This window comes from Mastigoproctus giganteus, chromosome 5 (genome assembly GCF_048544385.1).
Source record: "Mastigoproctus giganteus isolate SK-2022 chromosome 5, ASM4854438v1, whole genome shotgun sequence".
Classification (NCBI taxonomy): Eukaryota; Metazoa; Arthropoda; class Arachnida; order Uropygi; family Thelyphonidae; genus Mastigoproctus; species Mastigoproctus giganteus.
Window position 1 is genome coordinate 17,794,572 of NC_143579.1, and position 24,613 is coordinate 17,819,184.

A 24,613-nucleotide genomic window follows, 5' to 3' on the forward strand; every position below is an offset into this window, starting at 1 on the left:
CAAGACTTTTATGGATTTATTGGTTGACTGTTTTATCTGCGGGGATTCTTCATACATTAAGAATCTCTAGATAAAAGAACCGCTAAATGGTAGAGAACACAGTGTATTGATGTGGGATTTACTAAAGAAATAACTACCATCAAGGGTAAAGGGAAGAGTTTTTGATTTTGTAAAGGAGGTGGATGATGCCAGACAGTTTTTAAATTCTATACAGTGGAACCAACTAATACTGTTGCCAACAACAAATTATAAATAGGAAGCATTCAGGGAAATAATTATAGAAGCTACTAGGCTTTTCATGCCAACCAAGAAATACTCTTCAAGGCCTAGACCTAACTGGTTGTCAGATGAGCTAATAAGGCATGTGCCAGAGAAGAAAAATGCATGGGATGCATATAAATTATCAGGTGATACAGAAGCCTATGGTTGATATAAACTAGTCTGCACTCAAGTCACAAAGGAGTTTGGGTAGGCCAAAGCACATAATGAGAAATATTTGGAAAAGAATGCAAAGAAAAACAGCAAACACTTCTTTACTTATGTGAACACTAGAAGGAAGGGGATGCATCACATTGAACCACTGTTGTCCCAGGTTTGCTGAAAAATTTAATAAGTATTTTGCATCTACATTCACATGTGAAGAATCCTGTAGGGAAGTGGATGCCAGAAGTTTATTGAAGTTTAACAGGGAGCTAAATGATTTTTTTAATAACTGAGAGGAAATTGAAAGAGAAATTGTTGAAGTTAAACATAAGAAAGTCACTGGGAGTGGATAGGATCTATCAAATTATTTAAGGGAGACAACAGAGGAGGTAAGCAAACCCTTAGCCATAATTATGAGAGCATCTTTGGATTCAGGGGAATTCAAACTGCAGACTGGTGATGTGAAAATATATCCCCAGTTCACAAGGGGGGGGGGATCAAAGAGTGACATGAGTAATTACTGGCCAATTAGCTTAACTTCTGTTTTCCTGACTAAATATGGATTCACTTGTTAAAGAAGTAATGCAGGATCATCTAAACGGGAGCGCAGTTGTACTTCAGACACAGCTTGGGTTAGTTAAGGAGAAATCTTGTCAGAACAATTTGATTCGATACTATGATGCAGTCACAAAGCCAAAAGCCACTGGATGCAAAAAATAATTTTAATATCATATACTTGGATTTCAGGAAAGCTTATGATATTGTTGCATATAAAAGACTTGTACAAATTGGAGCGGTATGGCATTAAACGCAAGTTGCTGCTATGAATAAAGGGATGGTTGAGTGGAAGAAGAGTGGTAATCAATGGAAACTGTTCTTCGTGGACTAATGTTTTCCATTTTCCAAATCTTGTTACATGTAAAAGGAAGTTTCTGTTTTCATGTTACCGTTTTTTATTTTCAGGCTATATATATAAAAAATGCAAATTCCCAATACTTTTATCTGTAACAAATCTGTCACTAATTTATATTTTAGATTTTATTAAAATAATAAAAATCATTTTTGTTTTGTTTTTCAAAAAAAAAAAACCTTACTTTTGCCTTTAAATGCTCACTTTAGAAAATTTACAACCTGAAAGGATCACTGCTTAAGATGAATATAAGGTGAATAAATAAAAATAATGATGAACCTAAAATTGAAAATATTCGAAAATTTTATTAAGTACAATACAAGAGTACATTTACTAAACAAAACATTTAACAAGAATTTTTTTTTTTTTGATTAATAGCTAAATTTAAAATGCTGTATTCACTTTCTACGGGGGCCATAGGTTGGACACCAGTGTGAGTCAACTGTAAGTGCCCCTTTTGAGAATTAGGAGAGAGAGATTTAATTTTACTTCGACAAATAATCATCTGTTGTTTCGCGGAAGTGCGTTATCCATATTTTTCCATAAATTTTCCCTGTCTATGTTTACGTGGTCACAATAGCTGAATATCCGAATGACAAGACATTTTGGACAGCTAAAAAAAAATTTCAAATTTAAGAACTAGTGACAATATTGATGATGAGAGAAGGTAAATGAGGACGAAGAAGGTATTAAACTTTCTAAACATGAAATGTCGGCATTTGGTGAAAATGAAGTTAGAAAATTGTCAATTAGGCTTTAGTTAAATGAAAGAGATACAATTCGTGGATTTCAAGAATATCTAATCGAAAAGACGGTTTTGGAAAAATTGAAGGGCATTTGATGAACGCTCTGAGTACGATACCAATTTCATCAAGTGAATGAGGATTTTCACAAATGAATCTGATCGTCAGCCCCAACCAGAGCGTCGTTGATGACAAAAACAATTTCTTCACTATGATTTCTTAAAATTGTAGGCCCACCTGTTATCACTTCGATCCAGCAAACATGTCGATTCATGGCTGCTTTGGAAACGTCATTCAGCAACAGACACAAACAGAAAAGAAGTTGGCACAGTGTGTTGGATAAGAACTCAATAAAAATTTGGAATATTGTATAAAAACTTTATTATGAAAAAATTTTTACGTATTATTGTTTACTTATTACTTATTTTTTACACATTACTTATTTTTTATATACTTGAATAATAAATTTATGCTTAATAAACTCTGTTAATATACTTAATTTGTTGTTGTTATTCCAAAAACATTACTACTAAAGTAACAATATCAGGAAATACTTTTTTAGAGTACTGTACTTTTCATGTCCTTTTAATTTAAAATTTTTCCTCATAGCAAAGAATGAGTACTGGCACCTATGCTGTTTACAAAAAAAACACCGTATATTTCTATTGATGACAGAGATTCTCATTACCTGTCCTCTACCAAGTTGAGAAATAGATGCATAAAATAAACACAAACAGATTAGGCAAAAGAAAATATCAAATTTTATTTTTTTATGTGTATATCAGTTTTTTTTTTTCACAGCTTCTAATTACAGTCTGCATGTATTTCACTCTAAATTCTAAAAACAGCACCTGTAAATCCTTGTAAGTAAAAAAAAAATTAGTTAATTCTTTTTAGAAATTAAAGTAAAAAATTACTTTGTTTTCATTTCAAGAAATTTACATTTCCTGAATCTGCACCCTCCCCCCTACTAGTCTCCAAAAAAAAAAAAAAAAAAAATGCTATAATATTAACTCTGATTCTGAATCTACAAATGAGTGTCTTGAAACCATCTTAATGTGTAGCAGCTTACATAATGTTAGACCGGGGTTCGAGCCCGTGACCACCAAATACAGAGGATTCGGAAAGGTTAGGGAATGACAACCGCATATCCCCGGAGCAATATGGCCTTAGTTGCTAATGCTCCTAAAAACCAAATAACAAACAAACTTACATAATATTAATCTGAATGTTTTTGTTAGTTAGCTTTCTTTTTTGCATTTACATTATTGATATTATTTAATTGGAGTTTAAAATAGGAATAGCTTACAATATACAGGATGTTCCAAAAAGGTGTAACCAATTTTAAATGTTTGTAATAAATGTAATTTTAATGATTAAAACACAAAACCTGCACTAAATGTGAGAAAAACAGTTGAAGTTTTTACTGACATTCAACATGTGCACCACTTGTCACACGAACAATATCTAATTGGTAATAAAGTTCATCCCATGTTTTTTCAAGGATGTCACGCTTAATCATGGTAATTGCATTTGTAATCCTGCAACAGGGATCTTGTAGACTGTCTTTGATGAATCCCCATAAGAAGAAATCACAAGGGGATAAATGTGATGAACGTGATGGCTATGCAATGGGACCATCACGCCCAATCCAATGGCCAGGAAACTTGTCATCAAGAGACCTCCACACACTCAAAGCCCAATGTGGCGGTGCTCCATCCTGTTGGAAAATAACCCCATTTGGTAGTTCATCCAATTGAGGATACACATAAAGCTCAAGCATGTCCTGGTAATTATCCGCTCTCACAGTCGCTTCTTGCTTGTATTGTTCGTTTAAAATTGGTTACACCTTTTTTGTTCGTGTGACAAGTGGTGCACATGTTGAATGTCAGTAAAAACTTCAACTGTTTTTCTCACATTTAGTACAGGTTTTGTGTTTCTATCATTAAAATTACATTTGTTACAAACATTTAAAATTGATTACACCTTTTCGGAACACCCTGTATATAATTGTCTTGCAATATTTATAATTATATAACCTTACTGATATGCCTTTGTTCGTGATTTTAATATGTGCATTATAACTGTATTTTCATAAGCATAAAATGAATTTATTAATATTTATAAATCCTGTTATGATAATGTTTTTAATTATTTTAGGAAGAAGTCTTCCTACCAAAATTGAAGAAAAAAGATAAAAAGATGAGGAAAGGTAAACGTGCTGCAGAAGGAGAAAATACTGCAATTCCTGAACAAATAATTTATTTGCCAAAACCTAGGTCTGTAATGCCTTAATTTCTTTTCATAATTATTATTATTAGTTAACAAGAAAGAATAGTAATTTTTAATATAAAAAGCTATATTGTTTTGAAATAAATTAATAAATTGATCACTTCCTTTTCCTATGTATTTAGCAGCCAGTTGGTTGAGAATATTTTGGTGCCTTGACTAGTTTGGTCATAGTGCTCCAGTTCATTTGGTTTATTGTTTATTATATCTGTATGTTGGTGCTGTGTTTGCCAAAAATTCACCTTAGAAATATCTCTCTCATGTTCTAGGCATCCCTCAGATTGGCTAGCTCCAAATCAAATAGTTATGCCTATTTGCAATCCCTGACATTTGAAATGTTGCCTTATTGTCAGATACCTTTTTCCAGATAGTGGTAATCTTCGTACACACTGGCAAAGCAAACTCGAAAGCTCCTATTGCGTTTAAGTCAGACGATTGGGGTGGCCACCCCATAATTTTCAATACATCCTCCTGTTGTTTAGTTGTAAGAATGTCCCTGCACAGCTTAGACTTGTGCTTTGAGTCATTGTTTTGTTGTAATATAAAATTTCTTCCACAAAGTCAAAGTCCAGAGAATATTGCATTATGTTCAAGAATGTTTTTATAGCCTTCTTTTCTTAAAATTCCTTCAATTTTGACGATGTCACTTACTCCAGAAAAACATAAGCAACCCCAGATCATGATGTAACTGCCACTGTGCTTGACTGTAGGCACTAAGCAATGTGGCTCCATTTTTTTCTTCAGTCGATCATCTCACATAAACTCTGTGCTTGGATCCAAAAACTTCAAATTTGGATTCATCCATCCACAGCACGTGTATCCCCCTCTTCAGTTATCCAATGTTGATTGCCCTTAGCCCAAACCAGCCATTTCTTTCAATTTCATGGTTTTAATAAAGATTTTCAGACTGCTACACAACCATGAAGTCATGCTTATTTAAGACAAAGTTTTACAGTGAATGTAGACACGAGAATTTCTCTATTCCTATTGAACTCAACTCAACTTTAAAGTGCAGTAAGTCATCAAGTGCATTTAGAAATCAGTATTATGGTCTTATCCTGTGCTTCCATTGTTACATGCAGTTGTCGTGGTTGTGGTTTGTCCTTTAAAATGCCAATCTCCTTGAATGATTGAATTGTAGTTTGTACTCCTTTAAATGAAACACCTGGTGTTTTGCTAATACTTCTCATGAAATAATTTTCTTTATACAGAGTTATAAAAAGAAGTGCTATTTAAGCACTTCTTTTTTTCAACACTCAGTTCCTTATTTCTCACCATTTTTATCACAAAACACACAAAACTTACACTAAACCGTGATGGGCATTTGGTATTATTAGTTACAGTTCTTACTCCTCAGTTTGTGTTATTGCAAATCACTCTAGAATCATCTACAATCTTCAATAATATTGAAACAATACTCCCACTTTCTAGAATATTCTACAATCATCCACACTGTTCTACCACATTCATTCTTCTGCACCTTTCTCTAATATTCTAGAATTTTTTAAAATATTATTTTAGTTTTTTTTGATTTTTATACATAATAGAAAATATTTTAATAAAAATTGTAAACAAGTTGGTCCTATTTTAATAAAAACTTTGAAAATTAAGAAAAATGAAATGTGATTCGAAACTTTTAGGCAGATGTGTATGTATGCTTCTCATTCATTTATATATTTTTCATAGCTTGTGTATGTGTCTACCTTAATATGTTCAATAATTAAAGGGATAAAAATATTAAATTTAGCACAGTATATTATATAATGAATAAAGCCTACTTGATTCGTACTTTTGTTTCATTATTAGGTATCAGGATCTTCTTCTTATCAGATTAGGATATTTTCTTTTTTACATTGTAAAATCCATACCAGTTTATTATCAGCTATGGAAGGAATACAAGATTTGCTTACCATCATCTGAGGAAAAGGAAAGTTCATCTGATGAAGAAACAGGTGCATTTTTTTTTCATTTTTGTTCTTATAATAGCATTTTTTATTATTTTTTAATGAATAATTAAAAGCTTGATAACAATTTGTGAACATCCATTTCACTGCCTATTTCTACACATTTTCTGTCATAAAATGCACATAAATGACCATGTCTTTGGATGCTGAAGCTTCTCAGGAATTGTGAATGTCTTGTATCCTTTTAGGGTTATTTGGAGATTCATGATCAAGAGTTCCTAGTGTGGCTGAAACTGCATGTTAGGTGCTCTTCATTCAGTTCCTAGGGCATTTCTGTGATCCATTACAGCAGTAGGTCTAATTGAAAGACTTTCTAGAAGATTGGGACATTTGTTGAAGGATTTGGTGGTGTGGAAATAGGCAGAATTTTGGATATTTTTGGGTGATTGTAATTGGTTGGTAGGAGAGTTGGTTTCTTTGTACTGATTTATGTTTTAAATTTGGTTTAAACAAATTAGTTTTACATTGGTTTAAACAAATGTAATATTCTCAATTAAATTGAACTGCTTTGTTGCTATTAACAGTTGATTCAAAACATTAATGAAAGTGTTTCTTTGAAGGCACCCTAATTTCAGAAATTCATCATTGACACTTGAAAACCCCATGCAAGAGTGAATCCCACACGTGCCCCTAAAAGATTGCTACTCCTTTTTCTCAGAAGTATGGGATAAATCCTTTTTCTAAGAAGTGTGGGGTAATAATTAAATTTTCTGTTTATACTCCAGCACGACAACCAAGTCAGTAGAGTTTACAATAAATCGTCAATACAAATATTTATCATATTTAGTAGTCACAGGCTCGAACTCCGGTCCACACAAGGAACACGTGCTATGCACTCTCACTCCTGACAACTCGGCTATGTCAGGCCTGATGCTTCATACGACTAATATCCTTATTCTAAAGACTGTAACCCTTTATTTTATAAACTATAGATAAAAACCTGATAAAATGTTATTTATCAGGTTTATTCTAATTGAGTTTATTATTTTTTTTTTTTATTCTTATAGATAGGATAAGAAAACCATGCACAAAACCAAAACTTGATTATCCTGACTACTCCTCTGTTTTTCAACCCGCTGATGTCCCATTCAGTTGTTCTAACGAAGCTGAAGACAGTTATGTTTATGAAAATACAGAAAAATACTCACTTGAGGTATGTATGGGCATATAATATATAAAAAATCAACACTGTTGGTTTTTGCCTGTTTAGTATTTATACAAGTTTTTTTTTTTTTTTTTTTTTATGAAAACCTCAAACACGAGAGGTATTACAACCTATAGTACTTAGTACCGTGCTTGGGTTGGAGGTTGAAAAGAAGAGAGAAGATATTTGTTGACATTAGACTTGAACTTCTGTAGACTGTAATTTTCCGGAAATACGTATGAAGGAAGGTTGGTCCAGAAAATGGCAGTTGAATGAATAAACGAGGATGATGAAAAGTTGGTTCTGTGAGTTTGAAGTTGGACAGTAAATGGATGTTCTCTGGTGGCAGCATGTGTTCGGACTGTTTTGAAAGAAAGAGTGGGAATTTTAGAAGCCAATTCAGAAGAACAGGGCTATGGAAGTATCTGTAGTAAAGGCATGCAGCAGAAACAGTGTCTATGAAACAGGGAGTGGAGAGACTCTGTAAAAGATGAGTCATTAGTTAACTTTACTGCCCTCTACTGAATGGAATCTAGAAGCCTGAGAGAGGTTTTGGGGGCACCGCCCCAGATGTGGGAAAAATATTCCATGGTAGGGGGGATTTGCAATTTCTACAGAGTGAACAGTTGTTTGAAAGAAAAGCAACGCTGAGAGCGAAAGAGAAAACCAAGTTTTCTCTTTCACACTCGGCGAAATAGAAAGAAATATATCAACTTGCCTAGAAATTGGAGTGTCACCAAAGATAAGCATAGGAGCAGAAGAATCCTTTTGTGAGATATAAGAACAAGACTGAGTTTTAGAAGGATTGAAATCAACTAAGTTGTCTTTGCCCCACTGGAGAATTACCTGGAGATCAGCATTTAAGGAATTGGTAGCAGATATTCGAGAAGTTGAAGCTGATTGAGCAGGGCACGATTTCTCAAAATGGAAAGTGGAATGCAATATGCTATCATCAGCAAAACTATGGATAGGATTTCCAGTCAATGGAAGAAGGTCATTAATATATAAGAGGAAAAGAACTGAACCTTGGAGGATGCCAGCATTAGTGGAGAAGTTAGAAGGCAGAGAGCCATCTACCATCATCCTCAGTGAGCGATGAGAGAAAACTGGATAACCAATTACAAAAAACAGTTGGCAGACCATAAGATGGAAGCATGTTTAGAAGACCTTTATGCCAAACACAATTGAAAGTATTTGAGATGTCAAGAGCAACTGCTTGTGTTTCACCGAACTTTTCCATTGAATTTTTCTATAAATGGGCCAGAATATCACCAGTAGATCGACACTGATGGAATCCATAATGGCGATCATTGATCAGATGGAAGGTTTCTAGGTACTTTAAGAGTTGGCAGTTAATTGATTTCTCCATTACTTTATTAAAAAGAGTAGAAGTAATTGCAATGGACAATAATTGGATGGTAGGGATTTGTCACCCTTTTTACGAACTGGTTGGATATGAGCAAATTTCCAAGCAGAAGGAAAAACACCTTTGGAATAAGAAAGTGAAAAAAAGCAGCAAAGAACAGGAGTAAGTTCAGGAGCACAGGTTTTGAGAACAAGTGGAGAAATACCATCAGGACCCGGAGTTCTCTTCGGGGTTGACCCCAAGGAGGGTTGACTGGAACTTAACTCTGGAGACTAATCATGGGTTCCACCACTTCAAGCCTCCAATAAGCAAAGTGGTGGTATTGCACCGGTTGATGACAGTCATCTACCACCTAGTACTGCCTGGTAACATAGAGGGGCGGCATTCCTCCATGTGGTGTGGGCGCTACACCTCGACCCCTGCTTACATTGGTTCACACCTGGGTGGTCACCCACCATGTACTTGTGCATTGAGTTTATACCCAGGATTACTAACAGTCCCACCATCGTGAAGGTGCAAGCAGAGGATTTAGCCGTCACAGACCATCTGAACGTCACTGAAATTGGGTCCACTTGACTTTAATGTCACCCGAATATCAGTTCCATCAGCGTTTTAGACTCTCAGGTAGCAAGTATAGCTTGCTGGCATATCTGAGAGAATCTCTGTGACAACCTCAAGGACCACCTCAACCCCAAGGCTAATAGAACTGATATTAGAGTGTCACCCGAATATCAGTTCCATCAGCATTTTAGACTCCCAGGTAGCAAATACATCTTGTCTGGCATATCTGAGAGAACGTCTGTGACAATAATAACAAGGTAAAAGGATAAAGTAAGAAAGAAATAAAAATATAAAAATAAAAGCATTGAAATCCCCCCCCCCCCACACACACATAATTGGTGAGCCAGTGTGTAACATATATGTGATTCTGCAAGTGATCTCTAATTCTATTGTAATACAATTACAATTAAACATGATTGTTGATAAAACATAAACTAGTATAGCTGTCATTATACAATTATCTATATAAATAATAACATTCCAGCAGACCCTGTAAAAGCTAATGATGAAAGTTGGAAAAGAAATATCATGTTAATGAGAGGCAAAAAAAAAAAAAAAAGACACAAGTAATAAATGTTTAAACTATAAAGTGAAACAATAAAATTAATGAAAAAATAATAAAAGTACAAGTGAAATAATGAGATACAGTTACTTTTCTGCACAAAAATGGCTATGTCAATGTGCAAAGCAAAAAATGACCACTCATCAGCATGAAAATAGGAGTAATTAGTATGTATGTGACTAATATGTCAATAGTAACCTAAGAAATCACTTTGACTGTTGAGTGCGTGCCTAATTTACGATGTCCACAGACATTGAAAGTTAAACACACCACAGAGCTTTTAGGTGGATTAAGTTAAGTTATGCTACATACTCTATAATCAAATAATATATAGAAGATATATACTCAGTAAATATGTGGGAGAATTCAGTGACCAGGCAATATCTATAAAACATTAATACAGTAATAAAATATATTTTATACAAAAATATTTGGTATGCCACTGCCCCTTCTTTTCCATATAGTCCCTTAACATTGCCATTTGTTGATCTGCATTTTCAGGAGCATTAGCATTAGTAGAGGCACCCTATGCATGCAGCATCAGCCAAAAAAAAAAAAAAAAAAAAAAAGCTCTGATTTCACCCCTCCCTTCGTTCCAAATACCTGTCCAGCTCAGCCTTAAATTTATTTAGGCTATCAACTTCCACAACAAAATATGGAAATCTGTTCCACCAATCAAGTATCCACTGGCTAAAGACAAGCTTCTGCACATCTATCCTACAACTGTCTTTCCTCAATTTGAATTTATGTCCTCTCAGGTGATTATTCTGAGCAAGAGGAAGAATTCCATCAGCATTGAGCATGCTCAAACCATTCCATCCGGACCTGGAGTTCTCTTGGGTCTTCACCCCAAGAAGGGTTGACCGTAACTTAGCTCTGGAGACTAAACATGGGTTCCACTACTTCAAGCCTCCAGTAAGCAAAGTGGTGGTATTGCATTGGTTGATGAGAGTCATCTACCACCTAGTATTGCCTGGTAACACAGAGGGGCGGTATTCCTCCATGTGGTGTGAGTGCCACACATCGACCCTTTATGCACTTCTTTATACACCTCAATCAGATCACCTCGCAGGTGCCTATTCTCCAAACACTGTAATCTGCAAAACTTAAGCCTTTCTTCTTAAGAGCAACCCTTTGTTCCATTCACTAATCTTATTGCCCTTCTCTGTACCTGTTCCACGAGCTCTACATCCTTCTTAAAATGAAGCCTCCAGACCTGTATACAGTACTCAAGGTGTGGCCTGACCATCGCCTTATACAAGGGGATAATCACCTCCTTATCCCTGCTTGAAAAATTCCTGTATATCATTGACAAGACACCATGAGCTACTCTTGCAGACTGTCTGCACTGGTCAGAAAACTTCATATCTGCCTGCGCAATTACCCCCAGGTCCTTTTCATCCTCTACCACTTTCAGTGTAGTACTACAGAGTTGATACATTACTCTGGGGTTACTGCTTTCCATATGTAGTACTTTACATTTGTCAATGTTAAACTTCATTTGCCACCTCTCAGTCCATCTGCTCAACTTTTCTAGATCCTGTTGCAGCAGCGTACTGTCATTAGTGTCATTAACAACTCTGCCAACCTTTGTATCATCTGCAAACTTGGACATTAAGCCTGATATACCATCATCAGTATCATTTATAAATTCAGAAAACAACAATGGAACCAAACTGAACCCTGAGGGACTCCATTAATAACATTAGTCCACGAAGAACAGTGTCCATTGATTACCACTCTCTGTCTTCTCCCACTCAACCATCTCTTTATCCATAGCAGCAATTTGCCTCCAGTGCCGCACTGCTCCAATTTGTGCAGCAGTCTTCCATGCAACAGTATCTAAATCCCTTCTACGATCTAAATATATGATATCAAAGTTATTCCCTGCATCCAGTTGCTTTATGACCACATCGTAGTATCCAATCAAATTGGTCAGACAAGACTTCCCCTTAACAATCCCATGCTGTGTGCAAGCTATAACTGAAGTCTTGTCTAGATGATCCTGCAGTTCTTCTTTAACCAGCGCCTTCATTAATTTCCCTGGAACAGAAGTTAAACTAACGGGTCCATAATTACTTGTCGCCCTTTAATCCTCCTTTGTGAATTGGGGTCACATTTGCACATCTCCAGTCCACGAGTACCTCCTCTGAGTCCAAGAAAGCTCTCATAGTTATGGCTAAGGGTTTGCTTAATTCCTTTGCTGCCTCCTTTAATATAACTAGATAGATCCCATCCACCCCGGGTGCCTTTCTTATGTTTATCTTCAACAATTTATCCTCCACTTTCCTCTCAGTTATTACAAAATCATCTAGCTCACTGCCAGAGTTTAGTTCACCTTTGGCATTCCCTTCCCTGAATAACTCCTCATATGTGAATTTAGATGCAAAATACTCATTTAGTTTGTTAGCCACCCGAGCAGGATCATCAACAGTTGAACCATCGATATCAAGTGGACCAATCTGATTCATCCCTTTCCTTCTAGAGTTTACTTAGATAAAGAACTGTTTGCTGTTTTTCTTTGCATCCTTTGCCAAAAATTTTCTCATAATCTGCCTTTGCTTTCCTTACCTCCTTTATGACTTGGTTACAGACCAGCTTATATATATTGTAGGCTTCTATGTCACCCATTAATTTATATGTATCCCATGCATTTTTATCTGACATCCATTTAGGCCTAAACCTTGAACAATATTTCTTAGTTGGTATGTAAAGCCTAGTAGGTTCCAAGATTAATTCTTTGAATGCTTCCCATTTTGAATTTTCTGTTGATAACATCAACATAACCACATAACCCAACAAATGGCAAGATCTTACTGTGTATTGCTCCAAAGAGATCTGCATAAACTTTCAGCAGTGGTGGGGATCATTCAGTTTTGTTACAAATGAATATGTAGCTTGGTATCTACCATCTGCCTCAATATTTTAAGTTCTTATAGAGAGGTTTTTAATTTTTTTTTCTTTTTGTGCCAAGCTCCATAGACATTTTATAAATAAAATATTATATAAATAACATTAATACATTTAAAAGAAAAAAAAAAAAAAACCTTAGTCATAAAGACCAATTATTTTTTAATTCAGTCTACAGCAGAAATTACATTTTCTACAGCACTTTTGTATTTTTTATATTATTTTGATCAATCGAAGGTTATAAGGGTGTCTATAAGTTTCTGTGGCAACAAATACCATTGTTCTGCCAGTAAAATTGTAATTGCTTTCTGATATGGCAGTATATGGCAATATTTCTTACATATTACATCAGCTGAAGGATGAATGTAATAAAACCTCCAATATAATACTCTGTAGTCTACAATTAATTAAATGGTTGCAAAGTTGTCTGCCATATTTTCTGAGTAGTATTTTTAAAATTATTATATTGGAAATTATACTGAAGGAAAACTTCCAATATAATATTTTGTAGTCGTGTAAAGTCAATTAAATGAGTGTAACAGTTGCCTACTCTATTTTACTGAGCAATATTTTCCTGTTTTATTTTTCCCATCCCTTTATCAGTGTTAATTAACCATTGGGAAAGACATATTGGAACACCTTTAAAAGCCTATCTTTAATAAACATATTTTAGTTCCCCCACTCCCCACTGTATTTCAGTAGAATAACATAACCAATTAATTTATTTATTTATTTTTTTTACCACACTATACATTCTCTCCACTGAATGCTGTGGTCTTTTCAGGCAGGGCAGAGGTTTTTGAAAGTAGATATTCTTATCAGCATTGAGCAGCATACACTGCTTGACAAAATTAACAGAACACAGAAAACGTGGTGTAACTTGTGCAGCTTGCAGTGAAGCGAGACAAAATTTGGTTTAGTGGTGTACCATAGAATATCGATGAAATGAGGAGACAGTGAGAAACTTCAAACAGGTATAAGGGACATTTATAGGGGTTGTATAAGAATTACCAAAAAGGTCACATTAAGAATTTGATATAAGATGCTCGAAAATAAGGTCACAGGACATCAGTACAGTGTATGATCTCCTCCAATAGCTAAACAGGCTTGACAGTGAACCATGCTTGATATAAGGTGAACCATACTCAATATAAGGGTGTCTATAAGTTTCTGTGGCTACAAATCTCATTGTTCTGCCAGTACAGACCTTAGCTCACCAAGTGACTGAGGAGTTGGCTATCAGCATACAATACAATGCCTAAGTGTGCCCAACAGATGCTCAATTGGATTTAACTCTGGGGATCGTGTTGTCCACGGCAGTCATTGGATATCTTCAGTTTCAAGATATTCCTCCACCACTTGTGCTCTATGTGCAGTGCTGTTGTCGTGCATGAAAAAGAAAATCTATCTAACTGTACTCCTAAAACGTTGCACATAGGGTTCTAGGATCTCTGTGCAGTTACAGTACCCCTATCAAAAACAAAAAGAGAGATGCGGCCATTGATCGTTATTCTGCCTCACACGAGAACATCACCTTTATCATGTGTCCCTTTCTCTGATGTTGCAGGAATGGTACCACATTTCTCATTGTCTCCAGATGAAATAATGTCTGGAATCTGTATGTAGGCTAAAATGGGACTCATCAGAGAACAGAACTGTACCCCATTTGTCAGGGCTCCAAGTCACATGTTCATGGCACCAGTTTTAGTGAGCTCTGCAGTGGTTTGTGTTAATGGGATACAAATCACTGGCTTCCTTCCAATTGATTTGAGACTTCTTAACACAGTCTGGTTGGAAATGTTTTCACCTGTGGCTGCCACAACCTGAGGAGACAGTTGAGGATAGGACATTGTAGGGTTCTGGTTGATGCATCCCTTATGTGACCTTAGCCAGCTCTTCTTGTAATGGTTCCACTCTCCTGAAACTGCTTCCATGGTACCAAGACAACACTGCATGACAAATTAAGCCAATGTGCACCTCCTGCAAATGCCCAGCACTATGTCATCCAAGTACCATCTCAAAGAATCATCTAACTGACAATGACTTGCCGTCCCGAGTAGTGGAGATGTGGTTATCCCACTGAACAAGCTAAAAAATGGGAATGAAGTTATGTGGCCACAACCTGTGTTTTTATAGGCATGAATAATTTTTATACAGTGGTGTTCAAAGAAAGTGCATCACCCCTTAAAATGGTAATTGTTGTCTGAATAATGTAAGTATATGACAATATTTCTTACATATTGCATCAGATAAGATTGACGCATGTAGGTGATGACGTAATATTGCATCAGCTGTTACTTTCAGCTATACAGGGTGATTCACTACCAGTGCGACAAACTTGCAGGAGATGTAGGGGGCACAAAGACGAATCGGAATCACATAGCATTGCAGGGTCCGAAATGCCTTCATCATGCGGTAGAGGATGTTGAACGGGAGATCGCGTGAACAGCGATCCCGCTGGAAATCAGCATTTGCGAACCGGTTCCCGAGGCAGTAGGATGGACAAGTATTCAAACATTGAACTGGCCGACATGCACCTCGCATATTGAGCTGCGGACTGTAATGGGCACGCCGCTCTGCGCTTGTACCAGGAACGTTTTCCGCACAGGCGTGCTCCTCATCATACGATTTTCGCACGTGTGCACAGAAGGTTACGTGAGACTGGTTGTTTCACAAGAGGTACCATGAATGGAGAGCAAACGATGAGGACGCCAGACAATGAGGAGAATGTCCTACGTCTTGCAGAAGGCAATCCGAGTACAAGTACTCAAGCGATAGGCCAACGATTGGGTATTTCCCAATCCGCTGTATGGAGGATACTGTCAACAAACCAAATGAGTTCATACCATCTGCAACGCGTCCAATCATTGGAGCCTGCGGATTATCCACTCTGGAGGACTTTTGCTACTTGGTTTCTTTAACAGAGTGCGGCAGACAACGCATTTGCTGCGTCCATATTGTTCATGGATGAGGCAAGTTTCACAAGAGAGGGAACCTTCAATCAACATAACACCCATTTGTGGGCTTTGGAGAACCCCCATGGTACGCGAACACGTGCAACTCAACGCAGTTTCTCTGTCAATGTTTGGGCCGGCATTGTTGGAGACCACCTCGTTGGCCCGTACCTTCTGTCCCCTCGACTGGACGGTAGGGCATACTTGATCTTTCTACAGCAAGTTCTGCCCGAACTTATTGAAGAAGCAATGTTCCTCAGTCGCTGCGTCGCTCAATGTGGTTCCCACATGATGGGGCTCCCCCACATTACACCAATGACGTCCGCCAACACCTAAACGTTACATTTGGACAGCATTGGATAGGTCGTGGTGATCCGGTTCATTGGCCTGCTAGATTGCCGGACCTATCATGCCTGGACTTCTTCTGCTGGGGGGGTCAAATGAAGACGTTGGTGTACGAGACCCCCGTTATTCAGTTGAAGACCTCGTCGCTCGCATCTCTGTAGCTGCCGGGGAGATTCGAGACACGCCAGGAATCTTCCAGAACATTAGGGATTCCATACGGCAGTGCTGTGAAGCCTGTGTGACTGCTTCTGATCAAACTTTCGAACACCTTCTGGAGCATGGCTTTTTGCCAATGTAAAACTTGTTATTAAAATGATTTCTGTTACACTAACGAGTTGCTGTTTCTGTTATTTTTCTTTGCTTCTTTGTTCATGCGACCTCCTGTATGACGAAGGCATTTCGGACCCTGCAATGCTATGTGATTCCGATTCGTCTTTATGCCCCCTACACCTCCTAGAAGTTTGTCGCACTGGTAGTTAATCACCCTGTATAAGCACGCTCTGCAAAAGTTGCAGTCATTCCTTGCTTGTGTCAGGATGGCGAGTTACATGCAGTTGATGCTACGAAGAAAGAATGCTATTGTTGCTTTACATGAGGAAGGATGTTCTTCCCATTATATTGCTTATAGAGTGTCTTGTAATCAGTCAACAGTGAGTAGATTTCTTTCCAAACTCAAAAATACTGGTTCTGCTGATAGGAAAAAAGGAACCGGACGTACAGGAGCCTCTACGTGAAAACAGGACAGTGTTTTGAAGCACTTATGCCTTAAAAACCATAAAGCTTCTTCATTAGCTGAAAATAGAATGGGAAGAACATACAGGAGTGGTTGTAACAGTCAGAAGATGCCTCTTCTGACTGTTAGGATGACTTGTAGCCCATTGTCCTAAGAAGAAGCCCTCCTCACACAAAAAATGAAAAAGGCCTGATTAATTTAGTGTAAGGAGCATGTCAGATGGACCCCCGAGTAGTGGAAGTCAGTTATTTTCTCAGATGAGACGAAATTCAACCTGCATGTACTGATGGGAGACAAATGATTAGCCGTAGATGTGGTGAAGATTAACATCCAGACTGTATGGTGTCTGCAGTGAAATTCTCTACCAGCCAAATGATATGGGGGTGCATTTCGTATTGCAAAGTAGATCATCTGCAGTTTATAAAAGGTTCCGTAAATGTCAATGGATACCTGGCTATATTGGAAGGCAAATTGCTGCCAACCATTAGAGACCATTTCAACCTGCCAAGTAACTGCATCTTTCAGGACAACTCTGCTCCTTGTCATCAGGCAAAAAGCATAAGTGTGTACTTCTGTAGTTATTGTAGCTTCATTTCTGCATTAGAGGTTCGACAGTAATGTGTTTACATTTGTTACAGGTGAAAAAATGGTTGGAAGAATGGTCCATTGCAACTCTTAGCTTGCCAGGAAACAGCCCAGACCTGAATCTTATAGAGAACTGTTAGCATCGTGTGGAATCTGCAGTTGCCAGAAAGAAACCAAACACCTTTCGTGAACTTCAGGAAGCCATAATTCATGTTTGGAACAACGAACTATCAGTTGATTATCTTCAGAAATTGATCTTTTCAATGCCTCGATGGTGTGCTGTTATCATCAGGGCCACAGGTGGTTCAACTAAATATTTGTTTGCACTGGTGAACTTTTCATTTTGTTTTCTATTTAAAATGATAAACTGAAGCAAATTGAGGGCTTCTGATAACATTTCAGCCATAATTGTTGTGTTTACCAAAACTGTTGTATAAAGGTTGCAAATCCTCATTTTGGAGTATTTTGTGCTTTGCCTTAACTATTATTAAATATCTTTTGTTTATATTTCTATTTGTGATGCTAGTCATTAATGTAACATACCATCCCGAAAAAGGGTTAGAAATGTGAAATTCCTAGGTGATGCACTTTCTTTGAACACCTGTGTAATGTGCAGCTCTGTAAGGTGGTTGATAGAATTCTATTGGATACTCTACTCAGAATTTCATGCCAGAATGCCTATTATATCAAATATTCACCTCTAGTGACACTATCTACAATAAAATATTCATGAAAAACATTTTGTTCTATTAATTTTGTTGAACAGTATAGTTTATAAAATTGAATAGTTTTCAGTGTATCATAATTAACTACATCTATATGCATCACAAAATATAAACAACCAACCTGAGTCGGCTTCAGAATTTTTCATTTCTGTTAGGGTCATGAACTCCCTAACCTTTTCCTGCAACAACATGCAACCTTTAATGTCCAAAGCTCAATCATCCTGGAACTGCATGGTCACAGCTTCCTCAGTTTCTTGTTTGTCACACAAATCTCTCACTTCCAATGTGTGGCACAGTGAGGATCTCTCATGGAGTTCTCCAATTTTTTTCCTATTCTTGAGAATTGTAGCCACAATTGTAGGTGCAATTCCTAACTTTTATGTGATAAATGCTCGGGTTTTTTTTTTTTCCCCTGCCTTCAATGCATTTTAAAATTTTCCATGCTGATTAACCTTTTCGCTAAAATTATTAAAATCTTAATCAGTTCTAATCATTTCACTAATTAAAACAGCTATTAAAAATATCAGTTAAATTGAGTTAGCACTGTATACACACATGCTCAAGCAGTAAGAACACAACTAAATTTTACAGCGAAAATTTTTTCATTTGTTTAATTATAATTAAACATTTTAAAAGAGGTGAATTAAATAGGGGAGGGAGGGAAAAATGGAGGAAAAAAGGATGTGATTCAGAGGCAATTGCCCTCTGAATCACAGCCTTTTAAAATGCACTGCTTGCTTGATGTTTGTGGAGCAATCAGGTACGGGACATGATTTGCCAAGGTAGATGTCTTTGTGTGTACACGATGTAAGGAGTGTGAGGAAATGAGGCAACAATTCAGTGTTATGGACTTATATGAGAGTTGAAGGACAGGGTGGATGCCCTCGAAGGATCTAAATTGAGGGGCCCATCAAGCTCTCAGCTGCCCACATCAATGCCAGAGCTTGCACTTGATCATCACACAACACAGCGGCAGAATGCAAAGGTCCCACAAGGCACTAGTAGTTGTTGGTGACTCTATTGTCAGGGAAAGGGAGAACATCCTATGTAAAAAGCAAAGGTGGAACAGGACCAGGGTATGTCTGCCAGGGGCAAAGATTGATGACGTTGTAGAGAGGATATCATCTTTTAAGGGCACAAAAGGTGATATTGTTGTACACGTTGGCACTAATGATATTAAGAGTAGGAGACCGGCGGAATTACTTAACAAGTACAGGTCACTGATGAAAAAAAGCCGTGAATTAGGGTTGAATTTGAAAGTGTCTGCAATTCTGCCCAGACACGATAGGAGGGAGTATATGATGAGAGCCCTGTCGATCAATTCGGCCCTGGAAAGATTGTGCAGGGCTCAAGGGGTAGAATTTTTTTCAGCCTGGTCTGTACTTGTTAACAGGAGAGACAGCTTCTACAGGGATGGGATACACTTAAATAGAAAGGGTGCAAGAATGTTTGCTGATGCTATCGAGGCAGTGTTAGGTGGGTCGGAAAACTGCTGGATTGGGGGGATACAAGGATTAATAGATTAACAGTAGCCACTGGCAGAGGTGAAAGTGATTCTTGCACTGCTTCTATTGGAATGAGCCGCAGCCTGGAAAATAAGATGCAGGATATTTCAGAGACTGTTGGGAATCATTGGGGTACAAGTAAACACATGGGTTGTGTTAGGGTAGTTAAGAATAGGAACTAATGAGACATATGGCAGAGAAGAACTAATGAACTAATGAGACATATGGCAGAGAAGAACTAATGAACTAATCAGACATATGACAGAGAAGAAAAATGCATGGGATACATATAAATTAATGGGTGACATGGAACTCTATGATAGATATAAGCTGGTCTGTAACCAAGTCCCAAAGGAGATTAGGCAGGCAAAGGCAGATTATGAGAAATCCTTGGCAAAGGATGCAAAGAAAAACAACAGAGTTTTTTACCTATGTAAACTCTAGAAGGAAAGGGATGAATCAGATTTTTTACATAGAAGCTTATTAAATTTATATCTTATATGTCTGTATTCATAATAAAGCATTCATAGTCAACTTGATATTATTATCATATAACATCCAATTATATGTCTGTATTTATTTTTGCTTTCTAGGGTAAGGATGTTTCTTCCCAAATATTTAAATGGACAGATGCACAGCTTAATTCACTAGCAAAAGCAATGAAGAAATTTCCAGGTGGCACAGTTAATCGTTGGGAAAGGATAGCTCTTATATTAAACTGTTCAGTTCCAGAGGTATGAAAATAAGTTTTTAGTATTAGCATTTTAGTGGTGAATGATGCAAGAAAGCAAGCTTATACAACATCAGCCAAAAAATAAAAATTTGATTTGTTTTATTTTTTATTTGAGATATGAATGATATTTCTCTCCTGAATCCAAGAATGCTCTCATCCTTAGATTCAGGGGAAATCCCTATAGACTGGAGAAGTGTGAATATATTCTCAATTCACAAAAGGGAATCGATAGGCGATGTGAGTAATTACAGACCTGTCAGCTTAACATTTGTTCTCAGGAAAATAATGGAATCGCTGGTTAAAGAAGCAGTGCAGGACCATTTGGACAAGCATGCAATTATACTGTAAACAAAGCATGGATTTATCAAAGGGCGGTCATATTTTAACCAATCTGATAGGTTACCATAATGCAGTGACCAAGGAACTGGCTGAAAAAAATAATTTTGACATCATATACTTGAATTTCAGGAAGGCTTTTGATACTGTTGTGCATAAAAGACCTCTGAAACTGGAGCAATGTTGACATTGAGAGAAAGTTATTGCTATGGATAAAGGGATGGTTTAGTGGAAGGAAACAGTGTGGTTATCAATGGGCACTGCTCTTTGTGGTTTAATGTTATTAGTGGAGTTCCTCAGAGTTCATCAGTACTGGGTCCATTGTTGTTTTCAGTATTCATCAGAGATATTGATGAAGGTATATCAGCCTTAATGTCTAAGTTTGCAGATGGTACAAAGGTTCGCAGGGAGGTTAACAACATCATTGGGATGAGCTAATGCAACAAGATCTAGGCAACTTGGGTCAATGGGCTGAGAAATGGCAGTTGAAGTTTAATGTTGACAAATACAAGGTGCTGCACATGGATAGCAGTAATCCTAGAGTAACTTATCAACTGTGTGGTACTACACTCAGGGTATTGGAGAATGAAAAATTTCTGGAGGTAATTTTGCAGTCAGACATGAAATTCTTGGAACACATTAGCTGTCCTCAGGCATGCTCTGAGGACAGCTAATGTGGTTTTGTCAATAATATACAGAAACTTTGCTAGCAGAGATAAGGAAGTGATTATCCCTTTGTATAAGGCCATGGTTAGGCTGCATTTTAAGTACTATATGCAGGAATGTAGGCCTCACTTTAGGAAGGATGCAGGTCTGTTGGAATGGGTGCAGAGAAGGGCACCCGGATTGGTGAAGGGAACAAAAGGGTGCTCTTACTTAGAAAGGCTTCAGTTGTGCAAATTGCAGCATCTCGAGACCAGGCACCTGTGGGGATATCTGATTGAGATGTTTCCATATGTGGCATATGGAAACATATGCCACAATGTATTTTTTCCATATGCTACATTGTGGCATATGGGAAAAAAGTTTCATAAAACTTTTTTTTCCATATGCCACAATGTAGTGTAACATTTATAATGGAGATCATTCTCTATTTCAATTAAATTATAATTGATAATGTTGATAGTAAAATCACTATTTGATGAGTTTATTTAATTAAACAAATAATGTTTACAAATAGGAGTAAATGTAAACAGTATTGATTTTAAACTAGAAACCAATGTATTATATGCCAACTCACATCATGATTACCACCAAATACAGAGGATATGGAAAGGTCAGGGAATGACTACCACATATCCCCGGAGCAGTATGGCCTTAGTTGCTAATGCTCTTAAAATCCAAATAACAAAACAAACAAAAACAAACATCATGATTAGAGATGTTAGAGAATTATTCCAGATTACAACAATATAAGAGAACATTAACTGTAGTAATGAAAAAAAAAAAAAAAAATATATATATATATATAAGAAACCCAATGCATCAGAATTTGTCATGTATTTTATAGAACAAAGATATATCCAGTTTTTGATTAAATGATAATACTTGATAGGCTACAAATGAAAATGAAATTAACTTGTGCATTCTTTTACAAGTTCATTAATGCATTAACTTAATGATAACACCACCCCCAAATATATGTTTACTATTCAGGACCTCAATTATAAAGATGGGAAGTTGTGCACCCAGATTTCTAAGTGAATACTTTAATCTTGTCCTCAAAATCCTTTTCTCTTTTCTAAACTGTACAGTCTTTATCTTCCTTTGTTATTAGGATCCTAAGGACAAAGGAAGGTTCTGCTAATCTGTTTCTTTTCCCATTTTGCCTTCAGTCCTCAAAATTTCCCTCTTACCTGAAGTGATAATGTAGAATATCCCTTGGACATAAATTACGTGTGGGGCACTTCTATTTATTTCTTTGAAGATGATTTTTTCTGAAAAGCAGTTGTTACTTTGGATGGGTCCCTTATTTTTCCAGCCTCATGAAATGGAAGTTTTTCAGTGGCCTTAGTATTAATCATATGGTGTATGGAGGCCCCAGCTTTTTGCTGATTCAAAAAATAAATAAATAAATATACACTGAGTGATCACTGAATTATGACCACCTACCTAATACTTTGTAGGCCCTCCTTTTGCCCTTAGTACAGCAGCTATCTGATGTGGCATTGATTCAACAAGATGTCAGAAGCATACACCAATGCAGGAATGGAGGTGATTGGTGTATCCAGACACCTAATATGCCTTTCCATAGTGTCCCACAAGTGCTCTATGGGATTGATATTGGCGGAGTTCGGAGGCCAATCGATAAGCTGGAAGTCAGAACTACGTTACTCAAACCATTCCTGCACATCAAGTGCCCGATGGCTCGGCGCATTGTCATCTTGGAAAATACCATCGCCATTCGGGAAAAAGTGTAACATAGTGGGGTTTTCACAATCAGCAAGCAGTCTACGATAGCGGAGACCAGTGATACGTTCCACGTGCACCAGGGATCCAAGTTCCTGCCAGTGAAACATGCCCCATACCATGCAACCACCTCCACCGGCCTGCACTTTTGATACCATGCATGATGGATGAAGAGCCTCGTGTTGTTGATGCCAAATCCGTACACGACCATCCACGGTGTGGAGTAAATAACATGACTCATCTGACCAGCCCACCTTCTTCCAGTCTTCTAACATCCAACTTGCATGCTCTTTGCACCAGGCGAGTCGTTTATGCCGATGAATCTTGGTTAGGAGAAGATGCCGTAGGGTTCGTCTGCTGGTATATAGCCCATACGTGCGACGCATGGTCGTGCCAGATATTGTTCCTGGTGGGCCCATGTTGCATTGGGTAGTCAACTCTTCAACAGTGCTACACCTGTTCACCTGTATGAGTCCTCATGCCCAGCGCTCACCTCTAACATCAACCTTTTGCAGTTTTGCCACCAGGTCATTGTTTGACCATTTTGACACCAGTCCTGGTACACTTTAACAGTGGCGGCTCTCAAACACTCCATCAGTTCAGCCGTTTGGGAAATCGAGGCACCAGCTCATCGAACTCCCACAATCTGTCCTTTATCAAAGTCCAATAAATCCTTCCTTTTACCCATCACGCTCAGAATTTTACTGCCTACTGACCACTGACACCTTATCTATGCTACGTAGGTCGACTAACTGCATACTCTTGTACCTCACGTGGTCAGCGGGTCACATTTAGTTTTCATAGGGGTGGTAATAATTCTGTGATCACTCATTTATAATGGATAATAAATGAGTAAACTATCAATGTGGTTACCTCCTCACATGTAGGTGCCTATCCAAGTAACCATTGAATTTCCAAGCTCAACCTTCACCACCCATGGAGGCAACTTATTTTCCAGGAATTAACAATAACTTGCTGGCTAAAAAAAAAAAAAAACCTTCCTGCAATCTGGTCTAAACATCTTTTAATTTGAATTTATGGTTTGTAATTCTGTAATATTTTATTATGTGAAAATTTCACATTTTGTTCATTTTTGCTTTCCTGTTAGATCATTATACATCTCAATTAGGTTCCACTTTTGGTGAGATCACTTTAGTGCCTGAAGCTGATCTCACCAGGCATGTTGCCCATTTTTCTGTCCTTTCAAGAAACTAATTGTGTGGTACTACACTTAAGGTGGTAGAAAATGAAAAAGACCTGGGAGTAATTGTGCAGTCAGATAAAGTTTTCTGAGCAATGCAGACAGGCTGCCAGAGCAGGTCATGGGGTTTTGTCAATGATATATAAGAATTTTGCTAGCAGGGAAAAGGAGGTGATTGTCCCTCTGTATAAGGCAATGGTCAGGCCACGCCTTGA

The 24,613-nt window shown here is 37.4% G+C and overlaps 1 protein-coding gene across 1 annotated transcript in view; it reads left to right on the top strand.

The window, feature by feature from the left end:
* The window catches only part of LOC150085211 (dnaJ homolog subfamily C member 1), a 92,641-nt gene that overhangs the window by 50,147 nt on the left and 17,881 nt on the right, over positions 1-24,613 (top strand). Inside the window, exons 5-8 of the mRNA XM_090373100.1 lie at positions 4,237-4,355; positions 6,172-6,317; positions 7,337-7,482; positions 20,313-20,453. Coding sequence (XP_090229226.1) covers positions 4,237-4,355; positions 6,172-6,317; positions 7,337-7,482; positions 20,313-20,453 — 552 coding nt within the window. The remainder of the gene's footprint in view (positions 1-4,236; positions 4,356-6,171; positions 6,318-7,336; positions 7,483-20,312; positions 20,454-24,613) is intronic.